Source organism: Poromitra crassiceps, assembly GCF_964638095.1.
Source record: "Poromitra crassiceps genome assembly, chromosome: 7".
NCBI classification, from domain to species: Eukaryota; Metazoa; Chordata; class Actinopteri; order Beryciformes; family Melamphaidae; genus Poromitra; species Poromitra crassiceps.
In genome coordinates, this window is record NC_139628.1 from 53,523,016 (window position 1) to 53,540,645 (window position 17,630).

The 17,630-nt window shown below is 44.8% G+C and overlaps 2 protein-coding genes across 2 annotated transcripts; one reads left to right on the forward strand and one right to left on the reverse strand.

The window, feature by feature from the left end:
* Positions 1-16: 16 nt before the first annotated feature.
* mettl3 (methyltransferase like 3) lies at positions 17-7,544 on the reverse strand. Its single transcript, XM_083639705.1, has 11 exons — positions 7,423-7,544; positions 6,831-7,021; positions 6,240-6,710; positions 5,197-5,372; positions 4,121-4,334; positions 3,170-3,357; positions 1,744-1,782; positions 1,478-1,586; positions 775-840; positions 479-591; positions 17-364 (listed from the first exon to the last, which is right to left on the reverse strand). Exons 1-11 carry the CDS (start codon positions 7,523-7,525, stop codon positions 253-255), a joined length of 1,782 nt encoding a protein of 593 aa, XP_083495831.1. The 5' UTR covers positions 7,526-7,544; the 3' UTR covers positions 17-252.
* A 351-nt stretch (positions 7,545-7,895) lies between these two features.
* On the forward strand, positions 7,896-16,772 carry ttc5 (tetratricopeptide repeat domain 5). Its single transcript, XM_083639780.1, has 9 exons — positions 7,896-8,123; positions 8,800-8,932; positions 9,073-9,284; positions 9,753-9,903; positions 11,949-12,040; positions 12,677-12,880; positions 13,742-13,956; positions 14,379-14,523; positions 15,891-16,772. The coding sequence occupies exons 1-9, from the start codon at positions 8,076-8,078 to the stop codon at positions 16,008-16,010; spliced, it is 1,320 nt and encodes a 439-aa protein (XP_083495906.1). The 5' UTR covers positions 7,896-8,075; the 3' UTR covers positions 16,011-16,772.
* The last annotated feature ends 858 nt before the right edge of the window (positions 16,773-17,630 follow it).

Genomic DNA, 17,630 nt, shown 5'->3' on the forward strand with positions numbered 1-17,630 from the left:
GTCTCCCGTGGTTTTATTGATGGTGGATGTTAAGGTTTTGCAGCACAAAATGCATTGTTGAAAACATGGCTCTCTGGAAAACATTGTTAGTACTTCAGTGTCTTCAAATGGTTTTCATCGCTTATCTTAACATTAAGACATAGACAATGCAGCTCGTTAATATTTATTACAAAATTTGGTCATTGGTATAAAAAGAAAGAGAGAAACACAAAGTCTATAGTTGATCACTGGCGAGTCCCAAACCTGAGATCACTACATGTTCTTGGGTTTGGAGATGACGCCGTCCGGATAGCGCTTCTTGAACCGGGCCACGACGTCGGGATCCAAGAGGTGAATGCCATCGAGCTGATTTCCAAGAGTTACCCTAGGTAAGCAAGGAATGGGGAAACATTTTAGCGTACAGAAGATCATTAATGCACACAACATGATGCAGAAGAGTTTAGCTAGCTCCAAGTTAAAATACAGATAAGACACTGACCAGTTGGGCTGGACATTGTGCGGTCGACCGAACAGCTCGATCTTCCTGGTGCCAGGCGAGAGTCTCTCGATCATGCCATAGATCTCGTCCGGTTTGTGACTGGTGGAGCGGACCTGGGAGAGAGCGTACGGAGAATAACGGACAGATCAAACACCACAGAAGAAGACCTGGTATCGTATTACATGAGCTAACCTTTTCAAGCCACAGTTATTATTAGCCTACAGGTTTTGAATGACTAATTATATGAATTAATTATATATATTATATTAATTATTATATATATTAATTATATTTACCTCCGCCACAATGACATCACAGTCCAAGCCTCTGTTGAATCCCTGGGGGCTTCCTTTGACACCCACCTGAAGAGAAACACACACAAATCAACATTTTTACATTCTGACAACTCTGTACAATTCAATACAATATAATAAATACAAAACAATATAATACAATACCGCCCCCATCTGGCAATGTCAGGCTAACGCAGTATCTTGCTCAAAACATTGTAATACATAATACAGTAACAGGACTCATCCCACCCAGGCAACCACCTGTTCACCCTGATGCCCTCTGGGAGGCGCCATAGGTCTATCAAGACTCGCACCTCCAGTCCAGACTCCTCAACAGTTTCTACCCACGCGCCATTAAAGAACTGAATGCCCATTAGAACTGAAACTGTGAACTGAACTCATATTCAATGTGCAATAATTGTATTCTGCTGAGACTGTGCAAACACTGATTGTGCAATATCTATTTTTAACACTTCTAGTTATTTTAGCTATTTTTTATTGTTTGTATGAGTTGTTGGGTCGTTTTTTTATCGTGGGTCGTTTTATCGTCTTTTATCGATTATTTATTTTCTATACCACTGAAAGGAGTTGCACTTAAAAATGTCGTTGTACAGCTGTTCAATGACAATAAAGGCATTTGATTTGATTAAACAAAGAGGCAGAGACAGGCAACAGCCAGCAAACAGACGGCGGCAGAGAGACGTACCAGACAGTGCTCCTTTCCGTGGTTCAGCCAATGCCCCGTCCGCCCGGTGCGGATGATCCTCTGCAGCTGGTTGGTTTTCACCCAGATGATCTCATCGACACGATCGTAGCTGACGGCGTAAAAGACAAACAACCAAGTAAGCGAGAAATCCTCGCACGGCGAAATAAATGAAGGTATGGTGTCCCGTCAAAATGAGATGAATCTGAGCAAACCGAATAAACTGTGTGATTACAATGGTTGATGCACTGAACAAAAGAGAGATTTACCCCCAAAGACTGAGACACTCTCTGCCCAGCTCCATCGCCCTGTAGAGGAGGAGAGAGGGACAGATGAGGAGCTTGAACAGACATGACTTGATTACTGGACTGTACGTATAGCTGAGCAAAAAATCAATCAATCCTCGCTCATTTAATTAACTAAGGCATCAACTATCAACTAGACATCACTGATGATGTCACAGTGGGATTTATGACATCACTGATAATGTCACACTGGGATTTATGACATCAGTGGGACAGACAGAGAAACAGACAGAGCCCTAGCTCCCATTTATATACTGACTGATGATGATGATGTAGGAATTAATGTAGACTGAATATACTTTGTAGATCACATAAATGAGACAATTTCTTTACATGACTCAAAATAGACGAATGTAACATGGTTTCCTGATTCATATTAGATTTCATCTTGAAAGATGGATGTAGCCTACAACTCTCTATTTACCAATCCCAAAACACTTTCAAACGTATACCTGAATAGTTTTTGTTTTTTGTTAGTCCCCATGGGGTGGGTGGGGGGTGGGAGGGAGAGGGGAGAAAAAAGAAAAGAAAAAGAGTTTTCATACTGTATTTTGTGACATCCATGTTTTTTTGTGAAAACTGAGAAATAAAGTGATAAAAAAAAAAAAAAAGTATACCTGAATATATGTGTGTGTGTGTGTGTGTGTGTGTGTATACATACAACATTTAGCCTTTTTTGATGGCTTGAGGTTCTTTGACACACACAGTTTATATATTGCAATGGTAAACTAGTGGTTAGAGTTCTCTTTTCTTTTCGTTGATGCTCTTATCCAGAGCAAATGACCTTGAGTGACCAGGTATGCTATTTGCACCTATTTGCACCTGTATGCTATTTGCACCTGTATGTCAAATACGCCGAATTTAAAACGCCGAGTTTAATTGTATGTTTAATAAGGAATATGCTATTGGCACCTGTATGTCAAATACGCCGAATTTAAAATGTTTAAGCACGTTTAAAGTATGCACACGACATGTGCACCTATGTGCAGTGAATATGCCACTGTCTCTGACTTGTCTTATCACTATACTGCCTTATTGCTTGTTGTGTCTCTTGTTGTTTTTGCACTCATATGCCCTGTTATATTTGTACTATGTTGTAAACGGAGTTCACAGCACAATAATTTCACACGTGATACTTGTACCATGGAGTGACAATAAAAATCTTGAATCTTGAATCTTGAGGTAGTGTTTTGCTCAAGGAGACAATAAAGCAGTTGATGGACACACTGGCTGTTGACAGAAACGATCAAACCTTGAACCAGCAAAACGTTCATTTAACAGGCGAGCCATTCGCAGTCACACTAAGCAAACACACTACTATACTGCTGTGACACAACATACTTTATGGACTAATCGGTATTCTCGAAACAGCTCGGACTCTTCCGTTTACCTGCCAGTGACCCAGAGGAAGAGGAAGCCGTCGTCCTGGAGGATGGGGATGGTGAGCTTCCTCATCTCGTCGTCAGTTAGCGTGCCGTAGGGCAGCTCCATGTGGATGTCCCAGGGTGGGTCGGCCATCACCACCGCAAACTTCCCCAGGATGGACACGTCCAAGAAGCGGATGTCGCAGTTGATCCACTGGAAAATTTAAAATACAACCTTGGTGAATTCTGCAACCAAAATAATGAATATGTTAAAAAGCACACGCAAAGCAACAAGGATCAAAACTAATTTGTATACATGTATGACATATGACATACATTTGCACACATGTATTGCCCTTATAGAGAGGTTGATAAAGGTCACAGATTACTTAATGCACCTTTCAGATTTCCTTTGAATAGCTGTTCAAATTCAGCTGTCTCTTCTCTACATTCGGCCCGACCTCTTAGGGGACATTCACACCAAAAGCATTTTTTTCAGTCAGAATGCTATGAAAATCATGTCGAGGGCGCTTCCATTGTGCACAAAACACAGCGCACGGAGCGTTTTTTTTGGCGCTCCGTTTGTTTTCCGCTGTAGTCGCGTGCAGTACAGATCAGAACACAACAACCACACGGACGGTAGCCAGCTAGTTTTGTCTGTTTGATGTTGTTCACTGTCAACATGAAAGCCAGATTATTGCCAATTCTGGCAGCAGCGGGGGTTGAAAATCCCTCGGGAGGAGAAAAGGTAGGATGAGTGAAAAAGACGAGCAGCGCGCTTTTCCTCTAATGTTCAACTTTTCTCAGCTTTAAAACGCCCACAGCGCTCCTCCAAAAACAACAGACGCCACCAGCGCTGAAACGCCAGGTGCGTTCATGAAAAGAGGAGCACGTCTAGCGCGTCCTTACATTAGAGAATGAATTGCAGAAAGACGCTGGCAGCTCCAAAAACGCTTTTGGTCTGAATGTCCCCTTACCTGTGAGGGAAACAGCTTGCCCGCGTTGCTGTCTGCGTCCCCCTGGTGCAGTCCCAGCTCGGTGGCCCCCGCCTGGGGCCCCAGCAGGCCCCCCTCAGCCTCCGGCGGGCTGTCGATCTCGTAGTGGACGTATTTGCAGGTGTCCATGTGGAAACACGTGTTGAGGAAGGAGCAGTCGCCGAGGCTCTCGTCTGTGTGCTTGTTGATGATGCGTCTGAGTGAGAAAAAAATATATATCATAAAGAACCTTCACGTAATGCATCGGTTCCTATTATGCGATATAACGCGGGGCGGCTGTGGCTCAGGAGGTAGAGCGGGTCGTCCACGAATCAAAAGGTTGGTGGTTCGATCCCCGGCTCCCCCGGCTCTTATGTCGAAAGTGTCCTTGAGCAAGACACTGAACCCCAAATTGCTCCCGATGGCTGTGCCAGCCCAGCACCCTGTGTGGCAGCTTGCTGTCTTCGGTGTGTGAATGGGTGAATGTAGGCACATTGTAAAGTGCTATATAAATGCAGTCCATTTTACCATTTAATAACTCCAGACCAGTTTCAGCAAATATGAACAAAACAAAACTTTGCAAATCTGCAGCATCTAAGACTAAATTGTTTAATCAAAATATGACCAGCAATGCATTTGAGTTTAAAATACTGACCTGTAATTATAGCGCCCCCTTTAGGGAAATTAGTCCCCCCCAAGGCTGGAGCAAAGTGTGAAAATGCATTGTAATCTCTCAGAATGTAGTCAAAATCAGGCCTGTGGTATCAGGTGTTCTATCTTGGGGGAGGAGGTGAAGAACACAGGCACAGAGAATCGAGGGGGATCAGAGGAACCAAGAAAGCACTCAACTTGAAGTGAAAAGAATGTAAATGCCCTCGTTGCTTTCGCAAGTTCTACAGAATGTGATTAAAAAATGCATTTGAATTTGTTTCACTTCAGGTTGAATTCCTTGGTTTCTCGTATCCTCCTACTCGCTAATATAAATACACCCTCTGCCAAGGAGCACCTTCTGGTTTGGTACGGTCGATGGAGCTTCGAGGAGCTCTCGAGCTCCATCGCCCTCTACAGACAACACTGACCGGAAGTGCAGCTTGGTGCAGGGCTGAGGCGTGTCGTCGGAGCGCGTGCACTCCTCTTTGGTCCCGTGGTCGCAGAACTCCTGGACCTGAGCCCGGCCGCGAGAGCGGAACTTCTCCACGATGGATTGCTCCTTAGCCGTGCTGGTGTTCAGCAGCTCCAGGATCTCTCTGCTCATCTGCACACAACAACAACAACAACAACAAGCCACAGTCACACCACCGTGTACTGTATCACTTTTCACTCTGCTGCTGCAGGCTGCTCCGGCTTCAGAAGGTTGGAAACTGAGCCAGTCCCAATATTTTTGGGTGCATTGGAGATGGGGATGGGACTGTACATACAGTATGGGACTGTATGTACTGAAATTCAATGTATCACATTTTTAAATTGTAGTTTACATTCTACCAATGCTACCGTGCATTAGCATGTGATTGCTACAAAGATTTGTGTCTCAGAAATAAACATAATTCTGCCCAGTCAGACTTTGTTGTCATTTATTCATTACTACACTGCACTGTGTTGGAGGGATGTAACGATACACCATTTTGAGGTATACCCTGATATCAAGCAACCACAGTTCTCGTACTGGAAGCTTTCCCTGTAATACCGACCGTGCCCACGATAATGTTGCGCAATATGCACGCCGCCGCACGCCACTACAAATAAGTTCATAATGGAGGACCCCGGTGTAAACATTCTCATATTAGTTTCAGTTTCAGTTCAATAAAACAATAGTTTTCCTCAAAGCAACAAACTTTTTTTTTTTCCCCGATGGGCCATAGTACGTTTACTTAAAAGGGAGTAAACAAAGTGTATAGTGTGAAATACCGTATACCGTGATATTTTTGGTAGATACCGTATCGTACTGATCGTACTACTGTAAAATGTCATATCGTTACATCCCTATTGTGCTGGTATCAAATCATCAACACCATATTTCGTATCATATTGTGAGATAAGCAAATCATCCCATCCCTAAAAGAGATAGAAGGACAACAGAGTGAGAGGTCCATTTCCTCGTCCTTTCCCCTCCCTCATGCTGTACCTTCTTGCTCTGCTGCTCCTTGGTGGACTGCTGGTTCAGGAGGTTCTCGATCTCCATGTCCAGGTGAGACGACTGGCCCTTGCTGGTCCTGCCCTTCTTATCGGCCCCGGGCCCCGACGCGCCGGTCTTCCAGTCGGACGGCCCGGCCAGCTGCGACGTGGTAGCCGGCGCCAGAGAGATGGAGGAAGTGTGCGGAGGAGACGGCGGGCTCGGAAGGGCCGGGGAGGAGCCCGGCGGCCTTTTGCCGTGGCTCTGGTCTTCTGCTTTCCTCTTGACTCCGCTCCTCTGGGCTCCGGCTCCGGTCCCGATCATAGCCCAGAGTTTTGTGTGGTCCACCGCTATGACGAGCGTGGAGGAGGAGGACGTGGAGGAGCAGGAGGCCATGGTGGGCTGCCGGACCTCGATCAGCTCCTGAGCGGAGAACTTCAGCAGGAGGCTCTGGATGCACCCATGTGTGACGGCTGTTTCAGACTGTCAGCAAGAAGCAAATGAGAAGAGGAAGAATTAAAACAACTGGAAAAATGAAGCTGTTGGGACCATAAATACACATGTATGTTTTGCCAGAAGCACGATAGATAATCATGGACTCACACTGTTGAGATCGTCTGTGATGGCAAGAGAGTCTGTTGGCATTGGGAGACTCAGATCTGACAGATATGCCAACAGCTTCTTCTCCAGTTCGGGGTCTGGTGGTTTTTCCGTCTCCTCCTGATTGGAGGACTGGAGCGATGGAGCTGGACTGTCACTCCTGGCTGCAGCTCCCTCTGCGCTCCCTCCCACTTCTGACCGAGAGGGGACACCAGAGGTAGGAGAAAGTTGTGAATGGTCTTCGGAAAAAAAGGTGTTTATATAGACTAGATAGAGATAGATTTACAAACATGGCACTCCTCCCGCTGTTCTCAGCCTAGGGTATTCAACAAACATGGTGTCTAACTCTGAGAAATGTTTGACGCATTTCTCCCCAGTTCAGTCTAATAAGAATGGCTTACTAATCTAAAATATGATGTTGCTAATATTCCAAAAATCTTTTTACACTGTTATGTTATCACATCACAGGCAGTTATGATCGATTCATATATAAATCATAGCCTTCTCCTAGGGATCCTATCAAATGTACCACGTATCGGGGGTCCTGGGTCCAATCAGACCCTATGAATCAGACCCGCCGTCTGTGTGAACGTACCCGCGGCTAGTTGCGAGGGGTCTTTCCGTCGCCGCTGCAGTCTCTCCCGCAGAGAGTCCAGCTGTTTCTTGTGCGCCTGAATGTTGCTCCATGTGTCCGACATTATCGAGCTGGATTCAACATCCACACAAACAAACGCCAAAATGCAAGAAACAAGAATATAAATGGTGCACGGCCAAAGAGTGTCGGTCGCATCAGCATCTTGAATTAAAGGTTCCGGTGTTGTGCCAAAAAGTGACTGGCGGTGTACTGTGAACCGATTACCGAATGACCCTGATGTTAATTTATCAGTATTAGTCAGTGGATCGTAATTATATGTGCCTATATTGAAAGATATATATGTTTTATATATATATTTTTTTATAACGATGAAACTATCCATAACGTAATGAATGTCGGGCGGAAATATTTTGGGGACGGACTGCTCGAACTTCCGTTCACAGCATCATCACCGAAATTATTTCTTCGTCTGTATTAAAAAATGATCGCCGTTGAATTGAGGTTCTTTGTTGAAAGAAATGACAGTTTTTCTTAACAGATAGATATGTACGGAGTCTTACATTTAATACTAATTTCCTAAATTCGCTCCTCTCGAGCGGCTGTTGCTGGTATTCTCTTCCTGTTTCTCCTCTCGTTAACGAAGCACCGGAAAGATGGCGCAAGAGCCTGCGAAAGACAAAGATGAACTGCACATTTTGAAGGTATTTCTTCCTGATACTATCACGAATATCTCAATTGTGGCGGTGCTTCGAACCCCAGTGTTTTGTTGGCATCTCCTGCGCACTGTCACGTATTGCCCCGTTTGCTAACTTTGCTTGTTGCTAGCCATCTCCAAAACGAGTCGTTACTATAACAACTGGCAGCAGTTGTTATACCATAACGGTATAACAACCGTCATAAAGGGTTCAATTTCTTCCGACTGAGGTGCAGAACAAATGTGGATCTATGTTACATAATATCTTGTTCTGTGTGTAGAATGACATCGTTTCTTTCATTTGGCTCCATTAAGCTCAATTTTAAAATACTGGCTTTGCCTGCATCCAGTCCACTTCTTGCTGAGTCACCTCAATCAATATAAATGTGTCTTGAGGCTTAATGCAACATGCATGAGCATGGGGCAATGGCCAGGCAGGAGAATTTAGCAAGCTGTGAGATGGAGCTGGAGCCAAGCCCCACCTGCCCTAGTTATCTATTTTTGACAGTGTGTGTGCTACTTCTGTCGTTAACAATACACAACATATCCTGCTCTCTTCTATTCCCCATGTCCCACACCACATGACACAACATACCCTGCTCTCTTCTATTCCCCATGTCCCACACCACATGACACAACATACCCTGCTCTCTTCTATTCCCCATGTCCCACACCCAATGCAGGAGCTTGTGGACGAGCTGTATCGTTTTAGAGACCGTTATTTTGAGACTCACAGTGTGGAGGATGCTGGAAGGAAACAGAGCGATGTTGCACAGGAGATGGAAAAGACCATGCAGAGGCTGGAGGAGAAGAAAGGTGTGTGTTGGGGGAGGGAAGAAGACTAGAGGTTCATTTTTTAACACATGGCCAGTTTCCAACATACCAATCACACCCAGAATACCAAATCCCTCTGTGTTGTTGACCCATCTCCCTCTGTGTTGACCCATCTCCCGCAGAGCACTTTGAGCACAAAACAGAGTTCCTGCTGCTGAAGGGCAGGTGTCTGAACATAGCTCCAGACTTTAGTGGCACAGCAGAGGAGTGCCTGTCCCGGGCGGTGAAGCTGGAGCCTGGCCTGGTCGAGGGCTGGAACACCTTGGGGGAGCAGTACTGGAAAAAAGGAGACCTGATGGCTGCCAAGAACTGCTTCACCGGGGCCTTGCAGCAGGTACGTTGTGGTTTTTCAGTCAGTGAAGCTATCTGCCAGACACGCTATGGTCCTATTCAGACATTTCCAATGTCCGCCTTTTTAGTCATGGTGTATATACATCAGCTCACTTTTAACCCGGACGTATGATGGCGGCACTTTCCCTAGTTGCTTCATGCCTCCACCTAGTGTTCACTCAAATCCATCCTAGATAATAGTATGTAGTTATCTTTCACTGTCAGCAAAATAAATCCTAATACCAAAACTAAATGGGAAAGATAGTATTCTAAAACTTACGGAAATGATCTCTGATTGATATCATGATTAATAATGCGTAGAGTACCTAATGAATTTGCAGGTCATCTCCGATTACTGTCTAGTTAGTACTATCTTCCAGAATCGTTTCAAACGTCTTTCCTTCCCTCTGCCACATTTCACCTAGCGACTAATCTGTGCTTTTTATCTCGCTATAATCTCCCTATTCTACAGAGTAAGAACAAAGTGTCCCTACGGAACCTGTCCATGGTGCTGAGGCAGCTGCCCCCAGAGGACAGCGATGAGCAGGGCAAGCGGGTGATGGAGAGCGTGGACATGGCCCGGCAAGCTGTGCAGTTGGACGTCGCGGACGGGATGTCCTGGTGTGAGTAGAGAGGACAGGATGTCCTGGTGTGATTAGGTGGGATGTCCTGGTGTGAGTAGGAGGGATGTCCTGGTGTGAGTAGGAGGGATCTCCTGGTGTGAGTAGGAGGGATGTCCTGGTGTGAGTAGGAGTGATGCCCTGGTGTGAGTAGGAGGGATGTCCTGGTGTGAGTAGAGAGGACAGGATGTCCTGGTGTGAGTAGGAGGGATGTCCTGGTGTGAGTAGGAGGGATGTCCAGGTGTGAGGAGAGAGGACAGGATGTCCTGGTGTGAGTAGGAGGGATGTCCTGGTGTGAGTAGGAGGGATGTCCTGGTGTGAGTAGGAGTGATGTCCTGGTGTGAGTAGGAGGGATGTCCAGGTGTGAGGAGAGAGGACAGGATGTCCTGGTGTGAGTAGGAGGGATGTCCTGGTGTGAGTAGGAGGGATGTCCTGGTGTGAGTAGAGAGGACGGGATGTCCTGGTGTGAGTAGGAGTGATGTCCTGGTGTGAGTAGGAGGGATGTCCTGGTGTGAGTAGAGAGGACGGGATGTCCTGGTGTGAGTAGGAGTGATGTCCTGGTGTGAGTAGGAGGGATGCCCTGGTGTGAGTAGAGAGGACGGGATGTCCTGGTGTGAGTAGAGAGGACAGGATGTCCTGGTGTGAGTAGGAGGGATGTCCTGGTGTGAGTAGAGAGTCAAAGAAAATAAGGGATGGGGTTTGCTTCTTTTTTTTGCCACAAAGGAGCTCTTGTCTTACAGGGTTAGAGGGCCATTTTATTTTGAATCAAGATTCATTATGTTATTACCATGTCAACAGAGTTGATACTAGGAATTTGCCTCAGTGCAGCTCTTAAAAACAGACGGATAACATAGAAAACACACGGGTAATAAAATAAAATAAGAATAGCAAAAACAGTTATCCCGTTTATACATACATTCAAATATACATAATATGGTGAGCACAGCTGTAAAGTGTATGCTGCTACGACGTTGGTTTTAAAGTGCGTGTTGCTTTGTGCTGCCGCCGTCTACATTCAAAGTGCGTGTTAAAAGTGCGTCAGAGTTCAGGCATCGAACAGCCTCAGGATATGTGCTGTTCCTGAAGGCGGGATGTCCTGCACTTAAGACACTGGAGTCTCCTACCGGAGGGCAGGGGTTTGAAGAAAGAGCTAGCTAGGTGTGAGAGGGGTCGGCGATCACCTTCTGCGTCTAGCGTTTGATACATGTGGCATATATGGAGGACACAGAGGGAAGGTCGCGGCCAGTGATTTCTGACGCTGTCTCCTCGCTGTGGGCGGTTGTGTTGCCGTACCGCACTGTGACTGAAAAGACGAGGACGCTCTTCAGTCTCCACAGTGGCTCTGTAGAAGTGGACCATCGCCTCCACACTCACACCAAACAAGCTAACGCAGAAAGTGAAGCCTCTGGTGCGCTTTGCTTATTATGTGCTTGGTGTTAACTTCCCAAATTCCCAAACTTTGCAAATCAAATCTGCAATGAAATTCTTTCTACTTATCTGGGCAATCAGAAGAATCACTTTTATTGCCACGATATGCAAGTTACATAGGAGGAATTTGTCTTAGTGTCTGTATGCAGCGTAGTGGTAGCAGTCACGTTAATATACAGAGATAAAGAAGTAGGAAAGATAACTAAAAGACAATCACAACGTTGCAAGTGCAATCAAATATATGTACAATATGTACATGAGTGGAGGAGTGTTCAGTGGACATTAAATATGAATTTACATTGAACTTACATGAAATTTACAGTAGGCATTAAATAGGCAGTGAATTGACATGAATTCACAGTCTGAGTTAAATAGGCATTACATTAAATATGAGTTAGTGAGTCTGAGGGGTCAGCCATGATGTAGTCAACAAGAGTACGGTAATCTAATGGTGTAAAGTTCTGGTAGAAGGGGCTCTTCCTCCTGAGCGCGCTGTTTGCTTTTCTTCCCTGTGATCAGCTGCAGACAGTACAGATGATGTGCTGAGAGATGGTACATTGTACAAAACAACACCTGGAGAATTATATCATCTAATCAGTTACGTATTTGGTTTGTTTCAGACATCCTGGGCAATGCCTATGTGTCTCTGTTTTTCACCTGTGGGCAGAATCCAAAGATGTCCCAACAAGCTCTAAGTGCCTATGCACAGTCTGTGAGTACACTATACACACGCGACACGCGCACGCACGCACACGCACACACACACGCACACGCGCACGCACGCACACACACGCGCGCACGCGCACACACACACACACACACACACACACACACACACACACACACACACACACACACACAGACTTGAACTGTGGACATGTTTACCCAGTTAAAACCAATCAGTGCTAATTGTACACTGTTACACTTAGGGCTGTGCAATAAAATCGATACGGCAATATATCGCGATACTTTTTTTCCGCAATACTGTATCGATATTTCAGAAAAATATGGTGATATATCGCCATATCGATTTTTTTGCACAGCCGTGTGTTCAGTGACACAATAAGAATACTTTTTATTTCAATGCGTTCAGTAACACACTCAACACTCAATAGTTTTGACTCAATTTGTCCACTAAGTTATCAATATGAAGTCATGTACTGTATATATTATTACACTACCTGGGTGGTACACAGCAAATTTACTTTTCAGTAAATTATGTCGAGTATTGCAATATGTATTGTATCGCAATGTATCGTGATACAATCGTATCGTGACCCCATGTATCGTGATACGTATCGTATCGTATACCCAGCCCTAGTTACACTCCTTCCTGACCCTTCTGCAGGAGAAAGTGGACAGGACTGCCTCCTGTTACCCGGAGCTGCATTTCAACCGCTCCACTCTGTTCCAGTACGAGGAGATGTACGGGTCGGCGCTGGGCGGCTACAGCCGAGCCGCCGCGCTCGACCCCGGCTTCGACGAGCCTCCCAAGAGAGAGAAGCAGCTGCTGGAGTACCTGGGGCAAGTCACAGAGCTCATCCAGAACAAGGTAGGATGAGAGGACAGTGACCTATCCCACACACGGTGTTTAGGTGCTGCAACGGTTCCCGTTTCCCTTCGGGGATCTCCGGAGATTCAAACCAACACAGGGAATGCCACACCTCCCACTCCTAGTGAGTGACAGGGAGAGTGATTGACAGGATTAAGTCACGCCTTCTGCCTCAGGAATTGGGCTCTTATGTCTTTCTGAGATTCTGACATTATCCTGCTCATCTGTGGCCACCGAACCTGGCAATTTATTGGGATTACTTAGAAATAAATCTTAATCCATGAAAGTCACTTAAACGCTCAATTATGCACAACGTTAAATACGGATAGCACACACACGCTCACATTCTGCTGTCCATGGCTGTCCATGGCTGAAGACGGGGGTCTGAAGCCAGACTCCTACTTCTTTCACTGATCACTGATGATGTCACAGTGGGATTTATGACATCACTGATGATGTCACACATCACTGGGATTTATGACATCACTGATGATGTCACAGTGGGATTTATGACATCACAATGGGACATGGGACAGACAGACAGAGACACAGAGCCCCAGCTCCCATTTATATACTGATGATGATGATGATCAAATTAATTTCTCAGTTTCATCCTAAGGCAGGCATTATCATGCCAATTTAGAGACTAATTGCAAATTAGCACAGCAATACTGGCTCATTTGAATGTATTGGTTATTTCAAGCCATCCTGACAAAACAACTGCAGCTACATTCGTGTGGACTGTAGAGAATATGCACCACTGACAATTGGAGATTTCACTTTCCACCAGAAGGTGGCAGCAAAGTCCAGTTCTCATCCTTGTCGCTCCCCTCACTTTTGTCTGTCCCTGTGTGTCTCCAGGGGAAGGTGAAGGCACGTCGGTTACGGACGATGCTGTCCAAACTCAACACGTCGGCCTTGGGCCCCTGCGCCTCTCCTCAGTTCCGCTCCCCTACGGGCCGTGTGGGGAGCCTGGAGCCTCGAACCCTGTCCTCTCTCACGCACGGCTCCAACACGGGGGTGGCCGCCCTGGGCAAGGTGGTGTTCAGCGTGGCTTCTGAGGGCCGCATGGCCTTGTAAGTACAGCTTATTTCATCAGCAATACGGCCAAAATCCAAACGTCCAACCTCCGGACGCGAGTCCTCGCCGACTTCAGCCGTACATACCGTGACAAGTTCACCGCTATCACGTCAAGTCTGCCATGGCGAGAGACTGCAAGGCTATAAATAAGCCGCTGATAGACAGGCCTCGTTGCTGTACTTCTACATATTTCTGTTTCGTGGTGTGGTTGAATATTATTTCTGGCCTACATGATTCAAATAACATTTTAATAAAGTAATTACATAGATTTTTTTTCGGCAAGTGGAAAAACGACAACATAATTTCCGCAATGCATTGAATTGTGGGTATTTATAAGTTTGATGAAGAGTTCAGTGGCGTTATAAAATCTCTACTGAGAATCTTGTGTGAAGTGATGTTTCTTCTCTCCTTTTCCCAGCACGTTCGGCATGGTGGACAGTGAGGAGACGTGCATAGTGGTGATGGTCTACAACACCTCAGGCAGCTGGGGCGTCCTGATAGGAGACACTGTAGTCATTCCTGAACCTCAGATCAAGCGACAAAGCATAGCACATAACGACCAGGTCAGTGTCTATTTTAAAACATCTTTTAGACTTACAGCAGATGCTTATAGGGTTTTCCATGCCCCTGTTTGCAGAGAATATACACAAATTAAATGGATACTTTTGACAAATTCACTTTTAGCATGTCTTCTTTCGTGACCTGCCACTTGACTGTCACGTACTTTTACTATTTTAACCACTATTGGGTCGGGCCAGAGCCATGTCTATAGAAAAGTCGCGACATCTTCATTCACTCCCAATGGACCAGTTTTTTACTCTCAAGAGTTCCAGGAAGTAAGGTCCTGGATTAAGCAGCACTGTCGAGTCGCAGCAAAATGGACAGTTTGTGTTGTACTTTGAACGTTTTTTTTTAATCAAATTGTACATTATCAGCTTTATTTTAGCATTGAAAAGTAGCGCGAGACCCTTTCCTGGCTGTTCATTGGCTAATGAGTCACGCATTTTGGTCCTCCGCTGACGCCCCTCTCTCTCTCTAAATTGCTCTGGGTTCAGTCAGTGTCTTGCTCAAGGTCACATGGCTGTTGCAGGGATCAAACCTGTGACCTACTGGTTACAGAACAGTCACAAAATGTCACAAAAGTTCTACTATACTATATTAGTGAGAGTGAAATGAAAAGACCCCCCCTCCCCGCATTGTTAGCTCATTTTCCATGCAGTAATATACACCTATTTAAAACTGGAACTCATACTGTATCTAATTTAATGCCTGTCTAACTGGGACTGTAAATTCATGTAAATTCCCTGCACATTAATGCCTATTTAACTTAGCCTGTAAATTTCATGTACATTCAATGTAAACTCTTATTTAACTCCGACTGTAAATTCATGTAAATCCACTGCCTATTTAACGTCTAGATTTACGTCTCAGTCTGTAAATCTCATGTAAATCCAACGTAAATTCATATTTATCATCCACAGAACACTTCACCACTCATGTACATATTGTATATATTTACTCGATTTGATTCGATTTGATTGCACTTGCAACTTTGTGATTGTTTTTAGTTACAGTATCTTCCTACTTCTTATCTCTGTATATTGATGTGCCCGCCACGCTGCATACAGACACTAAGACAAATTCCTCCTATGTAACTTGCATACTGTGGCAATAAAAGTGATTCTGATTCTGATGCCAAAAATATATATATAACATTAAATGTTACACTCTGCTACTTTTGAGTGTTCCCTCCGAAAAATGATGCCCCACCCCCGTACAGAAGCTTCCGAAATGCCAATTCATTCTTACCTTAACCTTCCCCCAACTGCATCCTGTTACATATTTGATTTGATTTGTGATTATTATTATTATTTTTAATCTATTAGCAGTCTCTCTCATTGCCTGACTTTCCGTGTCCTCTCTCCTGCAGTCTTTTGACTTCAGGAGTATACGAGTGGACTCCCCTCTGCTCCTCATTGTCAACGGCAAGAGACAAAACATCCAGAGTCAGATCGCTGCCGCGGTCACCTACAGGCCCCAGAGTGAATGATGTCACCTACAGGCCCCAGAGTGAATGATGTCACCTACAGGCCCCAGAGTGAATGATGTCACCTACAGGCCCCAGAGCGAATGAGCGGAGCGAGGAATGAGAGGACAGAGAATTTGGGGTTGGGATCCGGAAGGAAGGAAGGACTTTGGGGGGCTGAAAACCAATGGGACTATGGGGCCATTTACACCTGGCACTGACATGCGTTTTCTGTGATCAGATTGCAATCGGATAGTGCTTGACCACATTAGCCTGATTTCATTTACACCTGGCGTTAGCATGTGTTTTGGGTGATCAGATTGCAATCTGATCACCCAAAACGGGTGTCGTCTCAGCATAAAGCAACTGTATGCGGATTGAGAGGACACATTGCATTTACACTTGTGTTCAATGTGGTCACAATGCGTCCCTGACCACCTCCGGAGGTGGTTTGGCCGATCAGATCCCAGTGTGTTTTGGGGGCGTTTACACCTGTACCTGTACATTCAAGTGGTCAAGCACTATCCGATTGCAATCTGATCACAGAAAACACATGTTGGTGCCAGCCAGGTGTAAATGGCCTCTATGAAGATCCCGAAAAGTGTGTGCCTGACTGCCTGTTTTTTGTGTGCGTGTATCTTGTAAATATATTATGTATGTTATGTTGTCTTTAGAAAAACAAGTTTGTTTATATTTTTAAATATTAGCCTTTTTGCATTCTGTTGATGTGGAAGGGGATGGCGATCTTTTCTATGTGAATGACAGAACCATGACTGTGATGACAATGTATAAAATATGACTTCATTATAATCTAAAAAAAATTCCTCTTATGCCTTGAGCCTATTCATTGGATGTTATACCCTACTGGTCCGGCTAGCCGGTTCGAAGCAATAATCGCGTAAGTTAAATTTGGAAAATCCTGGAGCGAAAGGTCTGAAATTCAGCACAGGTTTTTTTTATGGTTTATTATGGTAATTCACGTTGCCAGAACTAGAAAAACATCGTCCTGGCACCCAGAAACTCAAATAATCCTCAATTGCCTATTAAGGACCGGCTGCACGGTCATTGATTTCATTATAACCGCCTTTTTGAGACCTCCAGGAAATTCTTACAAAATTAATGTATTTCATTTTTTTCAGCGGGCATCCTGGACCAAATACCTTGAAATTTGACCTTAATATCTAACCTTGGGGTTGATTGAACATTTGGTTGAGTTACAAGGCTTCAAAATCCATTGCATAGTTTTCCCATTGATTTCAATGTTAATTTTGCAAAAAAACAACAACAAAAAATTCGACTCCCAGCCACTTTCCCCAAAAATAATTATTTTTCTGATCTTACACCTCTCAGTTCGACTCAAGACATCAAATTTGTAGTTTCTATTGTGTTTGCCCCCCCCCCCTATTTTCTCACTGTAGGCACAGCAACCACTTGAATGGAGATTTACATGAAATATACACTACAGTGATCGTCATGGAAACATGGTCACATGACCTTGAAACCCGGATTTTCCGGTGCAAACTACTGATTTGAAGCCTTTAGACCGAGATTGGTGGAGGAATCAAGCTATTTCATGTTTTTTGTGAAAATTTGCTGGGAGTCCAAAATTGGCAGTTTTGTGTTTGTGTTTGTATTTTGTGTTTT